This window comes from Andrena cerasifolii, chromosome 8, assembly GCF_050908995.1.
Source record: "Andrena cerasifolii isolate SP2316 chromosome 8, iyAndCera1_principal, whole genome shotgun sequence".
In the NCBI taxonomy this organism is placed as follows: domain Eukaryota; kingdom Metazoa; phylum Arthropoda; class Insecta; order Hymenoptera; family Andrenidae; genus Andrena; species Andrena cerasifolii.
Genome location: NC_135125.1, coordinates 11,121,481 through 11,140,582, shown reverse-complemented (window position 1 = coordinate 11,140,582; position 19,102 = coordinate 11,121,481). Strand labels below are relative to the sequence as shown.

Sequence of the window (19,102 nt, the reverse complement as noted above, 5' to 3'; positions counted from 1 at the left end):
TGCGCGAGCCGGGAAGAGATGAAGGAAAGCAATCATTTTAGGTAATACATGGTTGTCTAGAAGGCAGTCGCGTAAAGAGCGAGTTTATACCCGATGGGAGCATCCCCTGGTGTACCGACAAACGACCACTGTATTCAAATGTCGATCTCTGTCAAGATTCCAACCAGGGACCAGCGCTTTCTCCGTTTCACTTTCGTCGTCGCGGAACTTTTAATCGCTGCGCCGGAGCACTTACGTTGCCAGCAATGTCACCCCCAAGTTCTTTTGCGCCTGTTCGCCCCTCTCGATTCGTTGTCCGTTGCAAGTCGACCGTCGACGGTGCTTCGTTAACCGCTGTCACTCCGCGTCATCGTTACCCTTCGACTTTCACTTTCCACGTAAATCTCCCTGCGTTACATTCCTTTGGTACGGAACATCGATACGTACCGTCGTCGCTTTCCCGTGGATACAGATGTATCCCCGTTGGTCCTGCCGCGCCGCCGAGATTACGTGGTTCTTGAAATTCCTTTCGTCTGGATCGAAAGTCCAAGGCTAACTTCACCGCTCGCATCAATCCCACGAATCCCTGCTCGCAGATTTGCGCGACTTAACGCAACACCCGTGCACGGTCCGCGGAGAATTCGCACGTCGATATCTAGATTTGCTTTATTGCCTCTACCATTCTGCTGTCTGATATGGGACTATCGGGTCCTTTCCTTTCGTCGCCGCCGTCCCCGTCGTCCCGGCGTGTCGGGAACTCGACGCCACGGTACCTTATCTTTCCTCGCTTCTGCCCTTCCAGAAAATATTACATCGGGCGGCAAGTTCTCTCCTCTCTTCTCCGTCCGCGTCAAAGATTTCACTATTCCCCTGCAAATAGCGGCGTCTCGATTTTATCGAAAGAATTTATTGCCCGTGCTATCCTTAACTTTCGGGCACGAAAATTTCCATGTTCCCGTCTCATCCTTCGCCTTAACGTAAATCGCGACTGGCGATCTAGGAGATCTAGCCGCGGGAGGCTGCAGGGACATTGTGTTCTCGTTGCCCGTACTCCTTTCGCCAGAGTTCCCCACTTACCTGCCATTTTTCCAAAGCGAAGCGAACGTTTTAATCTCTGTCCGGAACGGCTGCCTTTGCACTCCTAGAACTATGCATACTAATTAAACGGCTGTTTATCTACGCTCTTAATCGCGTTCTCCGGGGATCTTTGTTACTCGCCGATGACTCCTCTTGCCGTTCCGTCGCACCCGAGCATAAATTTCTCATCCGACACCACGTTATTCGCCTTCCCCAATTTGTATGTAAGGGAGAGTACCGACCAGCTTACAGTACCGAGCTAGTTCCCGCTTCTTCGATCTGATATTAGCACTTTATTTGTATTAACAGATGAAAATCACAATTCTCTATAACCTATTTCGGGGTCATATTGTTTACTTCATTGCTCTCGATGTTCTGATGCATTAAACGCAGGTATACGTTGATATTCAGTGGGTTAAAAGTTATTTTTTAAAGCTAATCTTTTGTTTCTCACGTGAGTAAACGATTTTGTTCTATTACGTATACTATCTCTAGTCTATTAAGTTTACTAAAACGCCCTGGTTTTGCAATATTTTTTGGTACATAATATATCATGATCTAAAATATTTCCCCGTGTTTGTCGTACAGTACCGACCATCCAACTGTCGTGCAGTGCCGACCAATAGACTGTCAACCAGTAGAGACCAAATTTTTCTTATCGTAAGTTCAATCTGTTAGCAACTCATATTAATTAATTTATAAGATGTTCATTTAGCCTTCACTACAACCTAGACTCAATTAAAACAATTTTAAAATTTAAGCCTGTATACCTAATAAAATCTGTAAACTTTTGGTGCGCAACTCAACAAAACACCAATGTTCTGTTTATAAAAATTAGAAACGTTAAAGATTAGTCAACTAGCCCCGGTCTCCCCTACTGGACGGCAATTATTCGTTTCCCAGAAATTACAACTATTTTCCATTTGCGAATTATCAATTCTTATTATTAAATTTCGCAAAAATAATTTCCCTCCTCTTATTAAGTTCCGTCTATACTACAAACACGCTTTTGAATTTCTATTTTTTATCGACTCTACCCCAAGGTATAACAAAAAAACTTAGATCGGTCGGTACTGCACGACTCTCCCCTATGCTTGATATAATTCTTTGTCTCCTCACTCTTGAGATTCGACCATTGAGATTCCGAAGGGAACACGATTGCAAGAAGGACAGGTAAGTACACGTACACGTGTGCGTGTACGCGAGGGGGATGGAGAAATGAAGTGGACCGGCGGTGTTCACCGGTGCCGCTTCGTATTTCCATTTTTCCATTCCTCCGCTTCTCCGTTTTTCCATTTATCCATTTGTCGTCTCGCATGCTCCTCTCGTCTGTTTGCCTGGCGGTGCCCGAGTGTTGTATCTGCCCGCGCCCGCGACGGAAAATTTCGCTCGCTAATTAACAATCTCGTTATCTTCGCGGGCGATTGCACACACCGAAGCGCTCGACATTAATTTGGTGTAACGCGCCGCTTCTCCATGGGAGCAGCAGCATTTTCCTCCTGCCTGATTTCCTCCACTTATCGCCGCGATTGTCTCCGCTGAAGGGGCCGAAGAAAAATAATTGCACCTACTGAGCGAACCGGAAGGAACGATAACGGCGCCGCGCGGTGCCTTGCCCTGCCGTGACGGGCTAACGACTTGGCAAAGTGACGCTGCGAACGTACACCCGTGACGGGAATGAAAATTAACTTTGTATCGTTACCACCACCACTACCACCCGCCCTCTGTATCCTCTGTTCCAATTTTTCCTCCAGCCAACGAGCTTTTTCTTGCCGGTTCCCCGCGGCGAGTGCACGGCTTTTCACGGGATGGGAGGGGAAAAAACGGAGAGAGGCGGTTAATCGATGAGGTTTTATCGAAAATGTTTGCATCGCTTATTATCGATGCCATTAACTTTTACTCAAACTCCGCCGGCTAATTGCTTTTCTTCGCTTCGAGCGTCAATTCTTTTGCTCTTATTAACTCCCATCGATTTCCCGCCAATTTCACCGAGCAGTTTCGAATAAACGTTAGCGGTAAACGAAGACGGACAAACGTAAGTATTGCCGCTCTGTTCTCTGTTTGAACGAGTAAACGGATCGAGCGCAAACCTAGCAGCCGCGGTTGTATATCAAGAAACTAATCAAGAGGTTTAGTACACTTTCCCCGCAGCATTTCACTCTGCCCTGGAAATACGGATTCGGAGCGGCAAATTAGGTGGGAGATTGTTTCCGCGGGATCGAATTCGAGTCTAGATAGGCGCACGCGTGTCCAATTATACGCGGCTCAATCGCGGGAAGAAAGAACCTTGATTCTAGCACAGTACGTAAATATTCTTCAGCAACAGGTCCCTGTAATACTGGAATCGGAAGGGCGGGGGTGAAGGTACGGCGAAGCGTTCTCGGTATGCGCGATGTCCGCCGAAATTCAGCGACAGAAATGGAGAAGGGTGTTGGCCGTACGTACGTGCTTAACCGAACGGTAAAAATTTCGGGCGACGTGATACTTGACATCGTCGAGTGCGAACGGACGAAATATGGACAAAGCTGTTTTAAGTATCCGCGAGTGTTTTACGCGGGGCTCGATATTCCCGGGAATGTTGCGGAGATGGGGACGTTTCGCTCAGCTGGCAGATGCGCAGAGTGGAACATTATCGCGCGTGACGGTGTAAAAATTTCCCTTGGATGGATAAACACGGTGGAGGAGAAGGGCGAACGTGACCAGGCATAAAACTTGGGACCCGAGCAGAGGCGGTCGCTCGATCGAAATTAAACGATCGCCTGTAAATTACTTTTTCATCCCTCGCCGCTGATAATCCAGCAATGGCCCAGGAAGTAGCGCGCACCCAGGCCATTAACCGCGGCGCGGCACCGCGGCCGCTTGCATGCACCTTACCCACTGTCGCTTTCTGACCGAACGACCGACTTTCCGTCCTCGTCGCCCCTTCTTTCTGGCCGCCACGGCCAATCGGCTTCGATCTTTAGAGCCCCGCTTCCGCTGGAGCCGGTCGGGGTCGGTCCGCAGCGTGAAAGCGCAGTGGAACGACCGCGAATAGTGCATGCGCGACGCCCGTCAGCGCACGCGCCACCCTCTTGTCTTATATCTATAAGGGTAGCTACCCTCGACGAGGCCGGTCAGTTCTTGCCCGTTCTGCCTCGGGTTACGATTCATCGCGGTTCATCGCATCTACCGCGACCTTGTTCTCCGGTATCGGATCGAATCGCGTCGCGATACACAGCCAGGCGAGTCCCGCTGGAATCGCTCCAGACTGAATGTCGACGGACAGTTTCCCGGTGTGCTCGGTCACCTTTCTGTGAAGTGTCGTCGTAGTCGGCTGTGTTACGGGCCAGGCTGTTCCCTCGCCGATGAGCAAAAGTGTCGCTGCGGGAGGCAGTACGATACATCTCTCGAGGAAGATCTGCGGGGATAACGAAGCGGCAGCCGCTGCCATTCAGTTGGCCCAACAGTTTGCTAGACGCGGGACCACGTATCCCGCCAGTCGGCGTACCGCCCCGTCAGCCAGCTTCGCAGGTGTCAGTTTCGGTCCTTCGGGGCTTCCGTTACCAATTAGGGATCCTGACCCTCGACGCGTTAGCCGAGAGAGAACGAGAGAACGAGAGGCGCAACTACCGCCGGACGACAGACGAGATAGCACGATATCAAAGGTACGATCGCGAATCCATGCCACCGCGAAACTGGACGGTGTCGCACTGTAGTAGCTGGAACGCACGAAAGGTTCACGCTGCAACGCTCCGCGATCCAAGGAAGTAGGGTCGGTCACACTTCTTCCCCCGCCAGGGATCATATCACTCGCAATCCCGATTGGTGTTTACAAACGCGGCCTGGCCGTTATCGTCGTTCGATCGCTCTAAGTAGTCCAGTCGGTAGATAGTAAGAAGCTATCAGGTGTCTTTCATTCATCTCTTGCGTCGAGAGTTTTCAAGGCAAGCTCAGGCTACGGGTCCACCTCGTGTCCACAGATTAACAGCTTCGTCTCGGTAGTGGACGTTTACAGAGTAAATGATAATACCTGCCTCGCTTTGTACGGATCAATTCCGAATACTTACTTGCGAGTTAATAAAACGCTTGAACGTAAATACCTTACCGATTAAATTATACACGCCCGCTGTGAAACGGCATCGAATTCGCGTTCTCGTAGCTTCAGGGAAGCACGTACCTATCAAGCTTTGAACTGGGCTGCAGTCTGTAAAGTGTAAACGTTGAAGATGTTTCCTCGAGCGTAGCCAACAGCACAATATAACTTTATATCTCGAAAGGAGCCGAGATTACGCGCGACGCTCTCGTTACGCGCCCTCCAATCGTAAACGCGCAATTAAGCGTCACGATGAGAAACCTATTCGAGAGAATCCAGACGCGTTCCCCGCGAAATTATTCGCGACTATACGTTGCCACGGGCGATTGATCGTTTCTTTTAAACGGGATTGAATATTCTTCCGCTGTCTTGCGCGAGAACTGTCGCGTATTTCTATTAGAAACGTTTAGTAGGTATTTGAGACGATTCGATTCGGTTCGGTTCCTCGCCACGACGCGACGTCTAACGAATGGGCGCGGAGCGAGTTTCCCAAATTGCAGCATGAATCTCTCGGACGCTCGAATATGATCCAGAGTCCCCTTTGCTTGGTAATTAATTCGGGTTTAATTAACCGGGGAGCTCAAAGGGATAAGGCCGGCCGTTGTTCCATTAAGAAGCCGCAATTTATTTCGCCTGTCCTCGGGAATCCGGTGAATCTGGAGGGCAGAAAAACGCCCACGTAGAGAGTGTTTAGATCGAGAGAGCGGCAGAAAGATCGATACAATTCCGTGGTACGGGAAGAGAATAGAGGGAAAATCCTGATGGAGAGACGGCGGCGCGGCGCGGTGCGGCGGGTCTCGCGCTGTTGCGGTTCGTTGGCGCGGTTTGATCGAAAGGGTATTTCCTCGGCATACAAGAGAAAAGTTCTTCCGGGAAGATAAACTGCTCGTCTCCTCTCCGTTGCCGTTCTCTCCCTGGAAACTCGCTCGGCCGCTCGCAACTTTTGTGGAAGATTCACAAAAGATTCTTTTTTTTTTCTTCTTCCTCCTCCGATCCACGAATATAATTCAGCCAAGGGTAGGGAAGCTTCGCCCGGGGAAATTTAAACGCGCGTGCACCAACACCGACGACGAGTCCCAAGGAAAAGATCCGGCACAATTAATCATTACCGACGCGGCCGCTCGAGAGTTTGTAGCGTCGTTAAATTAAAAACAACACGGCAACTGACTAAGGACCGTGGCCGTTGTGTGCCAGTGTACTTACGCCTGCACGCAAATATCAAATGCAACCGTGACACACTCGTCTGCTGGGTGGAGGCAATTAACGTTCCAAGTTTGTAATTTCGAAGCTCGAGGCACGAGCACCACGAGGAATCATGCAATTCTCGAATCGAGGAATGGCCACCGGCCACTATGCTTTCTGCAAATAGCTTACAACGATCCGTTTTCTGAGAGGCGAGAAATTAAGATCGTCGGGCACCGAAGCATCGTTTAAAGAGGCAGCAGAGGGTTACTCGGCTGGGCGAAAGAATTTCGCGGAGAGCTACCGAATGACAAAAGATTCTTGGAACGAGCGTCGTGGCGGAAAATTGGGTCGCTTCGTAGGCGCGAGGTATCCTCGACCTGTGTCGCTGGGTAGGAATGCACCGCGGTGCGACGCGGCGCGGCGCCCGGCGATCGACCGATATGTCGATAATTAAAAATCCAATTGTCGGATCCAGCAGGAGGATAATTAGATGCCGCGAAACGCTATCGCGTCTGTCGCGCGAACAAACCTTTTGTAATCTTGGCCCCACTCGAAAGTGGGTCGAACTTCCGCGAGGGAGGAAATCGGGGGTTGGTGCTGCATCGTTTCTGTCGGTGCTGTCGGTGGATCGATCCCGGAATTATTAGGTAATTACCGCGGTGCGCCGGGAATAATTTCAGAATCGATTAAAGGGGCGGGGGATGCGCGGGGATCGCTAGTACGAACTTCCTCGGCTGGAATTAAGTGCCGACTCGTTTAACGTCAAATCATTCGCCAGGCCTCCGTTTCCTCTCACCTGCCCTCCTCGAGAATATTCTTAAATCGTTACTCCAAACTTTAGACACGCATAGGCTGCATTCATTAATAATGCGCGCCACTTGCATCAATGATTCTGCACACCATCTTTGCAAGTGTACATAATTATGTGATCTCGCTGATTCAAAGGGGGATTCTGGTGTCTGTTCGACTAAGGTAAGTGCGGGTAATAAGGCTCACCTATCGTTTATCCTTGGCAGGTCAATCTACAATATTGTTAGTGCCATTTATTGCTTTTATTAAATACGGAATGTCATTCGAAGAGTTTCCGCGCGATTAATATAACATTTACCGGCTGTAAATTCGACAAATCTTTCGCTGGCAACTGGCGTTGCTGCAATTATAAGAATCACGTCGGTTTCTTGGCTTTCTATTGGGAGCACTCGTTATCCAATTACTGTGCAACTGTAGGTACGTATAAGTCGGCAACGTATTCACAGAAAATTCAGGATTTTGTAAAGTGCACGCTTAACATATAACCTCGGCAATGAGGAAGTGACAAAACAGATAAGGCCCACCAAAATATTAAGTGGGCTTTAAGGCTCAGGAAGTAACAAGAGACCTCTTCCAAAGCAGGAACGATATTGAGAAGAGCTCCAAAGCACGTATCACTTCAACCGGAATGCCGTCCACCTCCAGAGAAAAGGTGGACGGCAACTCTGCAGACAATTGGTTTTGCAAATTATGCAGAACTGCAGTCAAGATTGTTATGCGAGAGTGTGTCACGCGTCTCACCTGGATAGACGAGGATTGCGTTGGGCTCACATCTGAGGACAAAAATGTCATTGTTTACCCGAATTGTACACACCAAATAGGTGGGCCTTATTACCTGCACTACACAAAACAAAGCCTTTTTACAAGGTCTTTAGAAACCTATTAATTTTCGTATTTGTTGCGTTCATATATAGTTACGAATATTACAGTTTATAGTTAAATGTCCACAGATTTCTATAAAAAAAAAAGTTTTAAAAAATATACACAAGTTTTTTAAAAAAAAAATATAGATCCTTAGGTGAGCCTTATTACCCGCACTTACCTTATTGACAAACCGGGGATAACGATAATTGTAAGTTTGAGTGGAAAATTCGATTGAAAGTGGGCGGCGATACCCACGGTTAAACTGTTAAAGGCAGAACGGAGAGGAAATTAGGCAGGAAGTCAGAAACGGTTGAATTTTCCAGGGAATCGACACCGCGCGCCGCGCCGTTTCCACGAGGAGGATGGCCAGCCAGCGGCAGACGACCTTACAAGCTTGCTCCTCTTAATGTCTGGATCCTGAGCCGCGCCACCGAAGCGACGCGACGCGGCGGAGGATACGGTGCTGGGAGGTCAGAAGTAGAAGCACGGATCGACCAAGGGGGCGGAGGCGCGATAAAACTAAAGAAAATGGGGGTGCCGGATGTGGAGCAGGCTAAGAGACGGCTTCAGGATATTCTTAGGAGAGCACAGAAGCTCGACATACCCCCGCAAGAAGTGATCTCGACGAGGACCGCCCAGAAGCTTCTTGCCAGGACAAGGAACGTCCTGGCATGGACGATCTGGATCATCGTTTTTGTCCTGCTGCTCAGCGGAGTCGTCTATGCGCGCTGGCCAACAAGGCAGGAAGTCGAGACCATTAGGACTGTCCTCAGGCGAACGGTGAGTCAGGCAAATAATTCTACTAATTCATCGAACCGCTCTCTCTCTCCCGAGCGGTGAATGCTCCCGAGCTGCTGAAATGCTTCTCGCGCTTAGCGAGAGTCCCGTAATCGCTACTAGATGCTGCAAAAAACGGCGTCGTTTAACGTCGAAAAAAGGGAACAATACCTGCGACGTCAACGCGACGCGATGCGGACGCGGCAATTATTAAACGCGCGTAGTGCTCGCGATTTTTACCTTCCCTCCGACAACTAACCGTTCTCCCCGATATAAAAGTATGATAGCTATGCACGTACGGTGTGTCTTCTGCTGTGGAAACGCCGCGTATCGAGGGATAAACGCGGGCAGATCGAATTACTCGAATCGAATCGGTAAGCAACTGAGCCGAGTAGGTAAACTGAAACTTGAGGAGGTGAATAGGCAGAGGAACGATGGACGACGGTTCCGCTGGAAAATGAAATGGTCGCGTCGACCAGAAGTAGTAGCCGGTATTTTCCGAAATAATATAAAAAAAGAAGAGGCTGTTTGTGAATCGTCTTGCAGCGAGGAGCTGGTGATATCGTTGCCCGAACAAGGGACAATCCAAAGGGAATCGGGAATGGAGAATCGAGGTGATGCTGCTCGCGCAAAGATCGATCGGCTTATATCCCTGAACTGCACGACTCGCCGCGGCCGGGCCGTGCCGCGCTGGCTCGATGGAAACGGTTAGCCGATAACTATTGTTTGCAGCCTTCCATTTACCATTTGAATTTTCCATGCCGCGATTCGGCTCGTAAACCAACCATAACCGTTTCCGATCCCATCGAATAAATACTCAACTCGCTCCAACTTTACGCGCGTTAGTATTTCACCGGAGAACAAAACTCGTGCTCCCTTCCCCCCCCCCCCGACTTTTCCATTTTTCCATTCAAAACCATTGCAACGGAATCCCTCGTGGAAGCAAGTGACGAGAGAACGACACACCGAGCCGAGCTTCGAACTTTACCGAACTGCTTTCACCGGCACCGAAATTAAAACGAAACGAGTCGACCGAATAATAAGCGCTTTTGGACGGCCGCCAAATAGCGAGAGAAACACCCGAGGCTCGTTTTTTTCCCTCCCCCTTTTATTTTTACGGGCCACCTTATACGGCTCGGATTATTTCGCCAAGTTCGTTATCCCGCGGCGGACACTGTGAATTTCGAGTTCCACGGGGTGGTGCGCGCTGCCTAATAGCCCAACGTCAAATGATCCACGTCACCGTCGCCGAGCCAAAGGCGACGATATCGATAGGGTGGTTATCGAAATGCGCGTTGCCACCCCGCATATTTTTTCGGCGCTCCCTACTCCGCCCTCTCTCAGCATGTCGATTCAAATTACAATTTGTCCATCAGCCGTAGAGATTTTACAGTGGAGCAAGCTGCCGAGGGTGGGGTGTCGCGAGTTCCCAGGGCTTTCGTGGAGCGCGGGCGGTTCTTTCGGTATCGAACGACGTTGACGTTGACGTTTATAAAACTGCGCTCAACGTACGGCGTCGATTGTCGAAGATCAAACGGCACGGCACTCGTGCATTCGCTTCTGATACCAGCAGCCGGCAATTCCGATAGAATGTAATTCCACTCGGCCTTTTATTGGCCAGATTTTTACGGCAGTGCTTCGTGTCGTTGCTCTGTCATGAAATTTCCAAACAAAACGCTAGGCTTAATGCGAAAAATGGGAAAGGGAATAGCAGCTCCGAAACAGCGTGTAATCGGATCTGGAGATAAATGAAGCGAATTCGTACAGTAGTCTAGCCGGCTTATATTTTTCCCCCATGGCTACGGAATTATTTAACCTGGTGTTTAATTTCAAATTAGTTTTAGAGAGGGGATGCAATCATCTTAATACAACATGCATCTCGTTTGTGCGACTTTCAAAACGTTGCTCGTTTATTTTCGTTGAAAGAAACGTTAATTGGGATCGGGTATCACAGTTTCTCCTCTATTGGTCCGTGGCAAAAGTAGTTCGTTTTCGACGGATCAAACGGATAGATGGTGAATTCACGCAATCACGGACACCGCACGCGCCTCTGTGAAAAACAATTTGCTCTGTTGATTTGTTTGAAAGCGTTCGGTGCCGTGGTTGCTGGCCCAATTTGCTTGACAAGAGGAAGGATCATTAAACGCTCAGAGGTTCGGACGACGAAACGCGTTTTGGCGTTAATCCGTGACGCTATCTAACATCTCGTCGACGCTACTGATTCTTCTTCTGACGATCCTTGGGGACCTTGCTTCGCTTCGCGCCCAATTAATTAAGGCCGCGACGAAGATGCGCGTGGGAAGGTATTCGCCCGGATGGCTCGGTAGAATTTTCACAGCAGTCGCAATAATCGGGAAATTATCGCCGCTCGAGCCAACGGCTTCGTCGGATTTCCATAGAAAATGAATACCCTATAACGTATTACGTATAACGTATAACGGAGTATCGATTTACGGCAACTTCAAAGTTCAGCCGTGCCCGAAGTCGGCTGAAAAGGCAAAGTGGAATATTTACGAGGCAATTAACGAACGAGCCGTGCGCGGGTTTAACCTCTTCGAATATCTCTGCGGAGAAGAGGGATTGTCACCCGCGTGGAATTACACGGATTCGGCTAGGATCCGCTTCATTGCAGTACACGGTCGCTTCGGCTATTTCGATGTAGCGCCGAAATACATAGGTACGTAGGCAGGTACCACTGCCGGCTGTAATTTGTCATGGAAATCGCGTGCCTAAAAGCGGCGCAGGAGAGAGCTGTTTTATGAAACGCGAACGGGCGAATCTGCGCGGCTAATTAGCGCCAACGGAACAGCAGTCCGCGCTCGATCGTGTCAGAAATCCACGTGAAACGAACATTATTGGTAAATTCCACCGGTCGGAGCGGAGGTTACTTTGAAAGTAGCTAACGAACCAGCCGCGGCCGGCCTCCGACTTACGGACGCTGCGGCCGGCTGCATGGCAATCATGTTAACTTACTTAATTAGAATCCTGCTCGGTAATCAACTCGAAATCTCTTTGGGGAAGGCCGTTGCGCTCTCTCGCCTTCCCGCGCTACACCTTTATTTCAGCGGCCCTTTCAAACGCTAATTTACCGCGGTGTCATTTATCAGGCTCTTGTTCTCGCTATTCGGCGTTATTACGCGGCGACGCCGACGCCACCGATACCCTCAAGCTTTGTAATTTAAACGAATGGCGATGGCCCCAGGTAGAAGCCATTAATCCATTCTCTACCAACCGTGACTCATTGTTATCGGTACATTAACGACACTGTCGCGCCCCGTCCGCCTTGATTCCATCTTTTCTACCGCGTTTATTCACCGTAGCCACCCTTCATCCGCAATATCCTCTCCTGCGACCCAGCGGACTGTGCTTGGCGAAGCGTTTCTCCAAACACTTGTTCAGCCTTCTTACAGTTTCTCCGCTTCCACTCCCCGGAGATGTGCGATCCGCGTCGCGCCGCTTCGATTAGCCACCCCCTCGCGAGAAGCGAATAAATTTCGCTGGGAGCCGGTGCGAAACGACGACCCAGCATTTCGCGCCGTTACAGCGAGCAAACCGGAGAGCCTGTAAAACTGGCTGGCTGTTTCCGATTCGCAACTACCGCCGGCGAATATTTACTTGGCGAGAGACAGGGAGCGGTAAAAAGCCTAAGGGAACCCAACTCGACGCTTCCCCGCGAGTGATATCTCCAAAGAGAATTTATGTTTTCAGCCAGAGAGCAATAACGTTACGTGCCGTTGCAGTTCTCCCCGGGAATAATCTTCCTGTCTTGGAATTCTTTCCCCCCGATATAAGCCATCGCGTATACATATATTCTGCATGTACACCTATGCGCGTCTTCCGCTTTTAAATCGAGCGTATCCTGCCTCCGTATCCCTGCGCTCTGCGAATCCTATCTGCATTTGGATTTTTTATGTGATTTATCCAGCGACCGATTGCATCGTTGCACGTTCCACTTCTCTCTGCGTCTAGCGTCTCGCTCCGAGAATATTCCCTCCCCCCCCCAGGGAGCATCGTGGGTCGCGCAAAGCAAAGCTGAATGCTCGTGTTGCTTTCTTTCGACGCTGTCGCCGAGCATTTAGAAAGCACTCGATCATGGTCGAATTTCCACACTCGATTAATCGTCACCGTTAATTCATTTCCTTGTTATCGGCGAGTAATCGCCGTCAATAATGCTGTCCGAAAGTAGGTCGACGCTGTCGATATTGAAAAATGAAGGAAGGAAGCTGGTCCGGCGATGTTTTCCAAAATTTATCGGTCATCGTTGGAAAATAGTTGCCGACCGAAGGGGGGATAGATTTGTCAATGATCCTGGAGGAAGCTGTGTTTATCTTGCAGCTTAAATCCATATCCTTTCGATCCATAAACGCTTGTGCACCTACCTACCAACGGCTACATATGTATAAGAGGCGTTACGTAAGGAGAAATAGCAGGCTTTCGTCAAATTGTAAGGCGAGAGGATACTTGCACGTGCTAAAGATTTCCGATTAACCGCTTAATTAATCCGCTTGTTCCTGGGTGTACACGGAAGTGTCGACCTCATTATCTGCGATCTCAGTTCGTAAATTAATTGTTGTTTGCTCTCGAGCAGTTGCTCTCGGTCGAGAGGGAAACTCGCGTTCCCTAGATCCAATCAGCCGCCATTCTACGAATCGTTTCGATTCTTTTCACCCGTTGACGAGCGACGAGGAGACTCTCACAAGATCCCGAACCCGAAAATTCCAAAAATTCTGAAACTTTGCGAATATGTAGGCAATCTCCTCCTGATTACAGCGAAATTTTTGTTCGCTGCCTAAATTTACTCTGAGGGGGTGTAATTGACCGCTGAAAATACGGTTATTTTCCGATTTTGTGTCATAACTCGTGAACTGTAAAATAATTTGTTCACCAAATGATAGATAGCAGTTTAATGAGGTAGACCTCTTCATAGGCTCGCTCAGCTCTTTTCGCGCGAGATTATTTAGTCATTTAGCAAATTCACGTGTGGTTAATTAATTAGTTAATTAATATTTACTTATGTTCTAGACGGTATAGGCTCTGTTTTATGTATATATCTTGTATATTAAGGGATTTCCCGTTAAATATAATAATAATAATAATAATAATAATAATAATAATAATAATAATAATAATAATAATAATAATAATAATAATAATAATAATAATAATAATAATAATAATAATAATAATAATAATAATAATAATAATAATAATAATAATAATAATAATAATAATAATAATAATAATAATAATAATAATAAAAATAATAATAAAGATCTAATTGAATGAAGTAACTTTTGTCTTGAAGCTTTTACTTTATCTCTTACAGTTCGTGAAGTATAACACAAAACTGGAAAATAGCCGATTTTTCAGGGGTTAATTTCACCCCCCTCGAGTGAATCTGGGCAGCAAACAGAAATCTCGCTGTAATCAGGAGGAAATCGCCTACGTATTCGCAAAGTTTCAGAATTTTTGGAATTTTCGGGTACGGGACCTTCCGTTGTCAGTGCTTATTCGCGACTCGAATTCTCTCCATTTCAAGAAGAAATCCCAGGGCCGCGATAAAAGCAGTGAAACGAAAGATTTAATAGATTTTCATTGCGCCGCTTTTCCGCGGTCAACAGCTGCGTGAATTTTTCTTCCCGCGAATATCGCGGCGCACCGATTGTGAAAATGAAAGGAAACGCTTGTACATATACGTCCTTTCAATATTCCTGTCCACCCGCTGAATATTTTCGCGGCAATACTGTCGCGTTGCAAACCGGGCTATCGTTTTAGCCCGGCTTTAGGCGGGTTCCGTTCAAATTACTCGAATCCGTTAAAAGCCGCTGAAAGGTATTCGATATCGACCACCGAACATTCAACGCCGAAGCCTTACCTATCTACTAATCATCTGGCCGAGCCTGCGTGACAGTTCTCAGCTAAACAACGACATTATATCGGCGCGAATAATTCCCTGCTTCTCTCCTCTCCCTCTTTTGTCCCGCAACTCGGATTAAAGCTAGCCCGTGACGAGTAAAACGCGGATCGAGTTGTCGAGTAACTCGAAGCCAGTTGGAGAGGGTTGCCGACTCTCCAAGTGCTCAATTTCCATGGAAATGGCAGCGAAACAGCCGTATCCCTCTCTGTCTCTCTTTGTCTATTTTTTTTTTTTTTTTTTTTTTTAGCTTTTTTGCGGCCCTCCTTCCCCTCGTTTTGTCTCGTTGGAACGCGCGCGATGCGACGCGACGAGAATGCGATCGAATGGAACCATATACATACACTCGGGCCTGTCCAGCTTCCGTTCCGTCGTTTCTTTCGTTCGCCCGACGAGTTTTCATTTGCTCGATTACCATGTGTTGTTTCGTCCGCGAAAAAAAGCCCGCGAGCGAGCGGCGCCCGGGACCAGCATTTCCAGGCGGAAACAGAACGGTCCACGTGTTTTTAGCTACCCAACAGCGGTGATCGAAACGACGGGGCACGTTAAACCAGCTGTTTAATGCGCCAAGAATTACGAGCGTCCCGATCGATCCGAGCGCGCAGGGAAATTTCATCTGTACCTACCTGGGTTTAGTCCGGGATTAGACGGGGCGAATCGAGACGAATCGAAACGAATCGAGGCGAGAGGTCCACTCCCGTCACCGTTGTCAGGTTTCAGCCTCTGCCCTGCCTTTTCCCCCGTGGAAGCCTTGCCGGTGCCGGCGGTAACGTCACGTTAATGGTAGGTACCCACGATTCCTCTGATGTCTGCCCTATTTTCCCCGATTTTGTGTCACTCGGTTTGCGGGCGCTGTTACGCGACCACGATGGTCTCTGTGCAAAGAACGGGGTCGGCCATCAAACGGCGGTCGGTGACTGCACACAGAAACAGTCAACGGACGGTCGATTCCGCGACCTTTGCCGTTTTTCCTAAGAGATTCGATACTGACAGACGCAGGGCTGGGCTTTCGTTTGACGAGGGCTGATTATAGATAACACATCCCTATGCATCGAGCGAAAAAAGAAAGCGAAACAGGCGCGGCGCCTTTGTTGGCGCACAGTGGATTACAGCGGAGCCTAAAAGAGACCCGGAAGAATTTTAATATCGATGCAAAGCCACTGCTGTAGATGCACGAGCGTGGGTCGCGGCTCAGAAAACCGTGAAAAACACTGAGAGGTGGTAAAGAATTAGAAGAGGAAGAAGAGGGGGCGCGTATATTACGGCGCGGCGGTCTGAAGCAGCCAAGTCTTGGCGGAGACTTTAGAGCTTCGAGATTAAAGCAGAGACGCAGCTGTGTATTTGTTCTTATCCGTGTTTCTAATACGAGCTGCTGTCTTTCCTTCCTTTTTCATCGCGCACCGAGGATGAATAATCGCGATATTTCGAGCGCCTCTCCGTCGTCGTAGGACCGCTTATCCCCGCGATATCTCGAGGGACGGACCGTAATTTGTTGTCTACTTTCTTCTAGTGGAATAAGTCGTTTAAGATCGTACGATTTTCCACGTACAATAGCGGCGTATAGGAAGTCGCAGGAAAGACAATCACGGCTCTATTGTGGAAGGTCGTGGACGAGAACTGTGATTGCGTAACGCTCGCTCGTAAATTTTCCCGCGGGACGGGGCTCGCCGGCGTAGAAAATCTCTGCTGCTTTCCGCAAATGCTCGTCTGGCGGAGGGAGCGCGACGAACACGTCCCTCGCCCCCTCGATCGTTTATCGTAAACGTACATTTTTCACTTGGTCCATCTGCTCAGCCAGGCACGGGGCAACATTTCAATTTCATTTTGTTGCGCCGCGAAACTCTGTGTACCTGTGTGGTAGTTCCCGGGAAGCAAAACAAAAAAATAATGAATCCGAGAGCTTTATCGTTCGCAGACCTTTCGGTATCCCGGAGCAAACGGAATCACGCAGCTGGTCGCTTAAAAAATCGCGACGCGTAAAATTATTATTTCGCGGCCGCGGCCGGGTATTGCACGGTCCCCCATGGACGGAGCGTTTCTCCGCGCACTTCGTTTAATTCTCGGATTTCACAAAGCCGTGTTGAACTTTGACCAGCGCGCAAAAATATACGGGGCACGGTTCGTTTTCGGCGGGGCTCTTTTTTCACGGAAAATTCATCCCCGCGGCAGGAATTCCGGCCGCACAGAGGAGAGAAAAGATTTCCATAACCGAGGCTGCTGCTCGTTTTTCGTGATTTTTCACAGCACGCTCCTTGCAGCGAGATATCACCCTCTGTTTCCCTGTGCTTCAGTAATTGTAACCTTTACGTTGCAATAAGTCAGAGCTGTCGTGCCCGTTGTTCGAGCTACGGTGGGATTTTATCTTCCGCGCCGCACGGCGATGCAAGATGTAAACGTTACGCAATACTCTAGGAATATTTCTCTTCCGCCGGTCTCGTCGCGTCTCGCCTCCCTTCGGTTTCTTCCATTTCTTCGGTGTCTCCGGTCTATTCGGTCAACGAGTCTGGGAAATCCAAGTTGCTTTCGGTTCTGCGAGGGTAGTGACAGGTGTATTTACGGTCATCCGGGGAGCGGTGGAAACGTTGCAACAATGCAGCGACGGATTTTAACGCGAGTTCCTCGGGCCGAGAGGTTCTTCGGGAAATATCGAAGCGAGAATTTCTCGCTCGCGGAATTAGAAAGTGTTACGTTCGCTGTTTGGGGGAGAGAGAAAAGGGAGAAAGCTCAGCGGGCAAAGATGGGACCGAAACGCAAGAATAAGCGCTCAAGGAGGCGCGCTGAACGGTGGAAAGGAGGCGAAAGAGTTTTAAGAGTTTAGTTGATTCCCTGATCACGAATTCAATTCCCGCCCCCGGAGTTTTTGCTCGTTCTCGCGTTACGTTTCAATTAAAGGCGAAGCTGCCGGGCTAGGAGGGTTGCGGCGAATAACGAAATTAGGTTCTCGCTCGGTGCGAGTCTCCGGTCTCGAGTATCAACGATTGTAGGTATTCCGCGAACGCAGCTCGGCGTCGCTCCGCTTGCCACGCGTTTAGCAGCATCTGCGATTATTTACGTCGCGTGACGTATCGCTCGAGCTCGCACAGCGAGCCCCATGATTGCGCGCAATGCACAGTGCACACAATACGCCGGGAGCAGCGTTATCGCGCTCCATTTTATAGTTGCTAGTCGACGGTCGTCTGACCACCAACCGACCGTTTCCCCTCGTCTTGGTTAATTCGCCCTACTACCGGGGCCCGCTGCGTCGCAGCCCCACCGCGATTTTATCTCTATCAACGTGCTCGGCTTGGACAATGGAGTAAAAAGTGAAATACGCGGACGGTCGAGCGCGGAGCGTGTAAATCGAGAAGCACTCGAGTTCCATGAAAACTCGGCGAAACCGAACGGAAACTATCCATTAGGGGAGACCGGGGCTGGTTGATACATTATTCAGTTTTTATTTTTTTTCGTTTTTGTTTGCATTAATTACTCAATAACAAATGTGCCAAAATATACCTTGGTCCTTTCTCTTTAATATGTAGTAAACGAAAACTTGAGAAAATATGTACAAAATGATTGAAAAGATGTTATTTGCGCGAAGGCAAAATGTATCAATTTACCCCACTGAGGGGCAAGTTGATACAGCTGTCAAATATTTTTTTAATGAATAACTAATAAATTTGAAAAATAACATTTTAATCTAGTTACCTTTCCAACAATGTAGACTCAAAAGGAACAAATACGTATTCTAAAAATCAAACAGATTTTTGAGCAAACATAGAAAAACATTTTTACTTTTTATTATGTCTTGAATATCCCACTTTAACGCGAGGTGTCTTCTTCTTTTTGTTAATATATATTAATAAACTCATTTTGTCGATATTGTATATTTTCGCGCTTTGCTTTAATGGCATTGATTCTTTTTCTATTGCGACACACGCTTTTTCAAAAATATCTTGCGATATTTCGCCACGATTTATTTTTTTGATATAATTTCGGACCATTTGCGTAGAAATAAAAGGAAAAAATCCAATTAAAAGTAGTCGGGGAAAATTGGTACACTGTATCAACATGCCCCGGGGAAAATGTATCAACTTACCCCACAGGAAGTCATGTATAAACATCTCCATAAAAGAATGTGGAGCATATAAACAAAACAACAAAACGTAATTACCTTACCTTCAGAAGCCTCAATGTGGTGCCAAATTAATTGGGGTTATAAAATCCTCTATACCGTGTCAAGGCCGATTGGAAAGTGAACACAACTAATTACTTTTTCTCTTGTATATAAACGATAACAGTTAAAAAACATCAAGGTGCACAGCCGTACGCTGGATCGTAGTAAAGAATTGAACAACAATCTTTACATACCTCGCTGAAATGAAGCTACATATATACGGTGTCGCGATAATTCGTCTGTATCAATCTGCCCCTGTATTAACTAGGTC

General features: G+C 48.2%; 1 protein-coding gene across 1 annotated transcript in view; it reads left to right on the top strand.

The window, feature by feature from the left end:
* Positions 1–4,097: 4,097 nt before the first annotated feature.
* Positions 4,098–19,102, top strand: part of LOC143372184 (uncharacterized) — a 75,442-nt gene continuing 60,437 nt past the window's right edge. The window contains exons 1-2 of the mRNA XM_076818159.1: positions 4,098–4,700; positions 8,311–8,767. Of these exons, the coding sequence (XP_076674274.1) occupies positions 8,516–8,767 (252 nt within the window). The 5' untranslated portion in view covers positions 4,098–4,700; positions 8,311–8,515. The remainder of the gene's footprint in view (positions 4,701–8,310; positions 8,768–19,102) is intronic.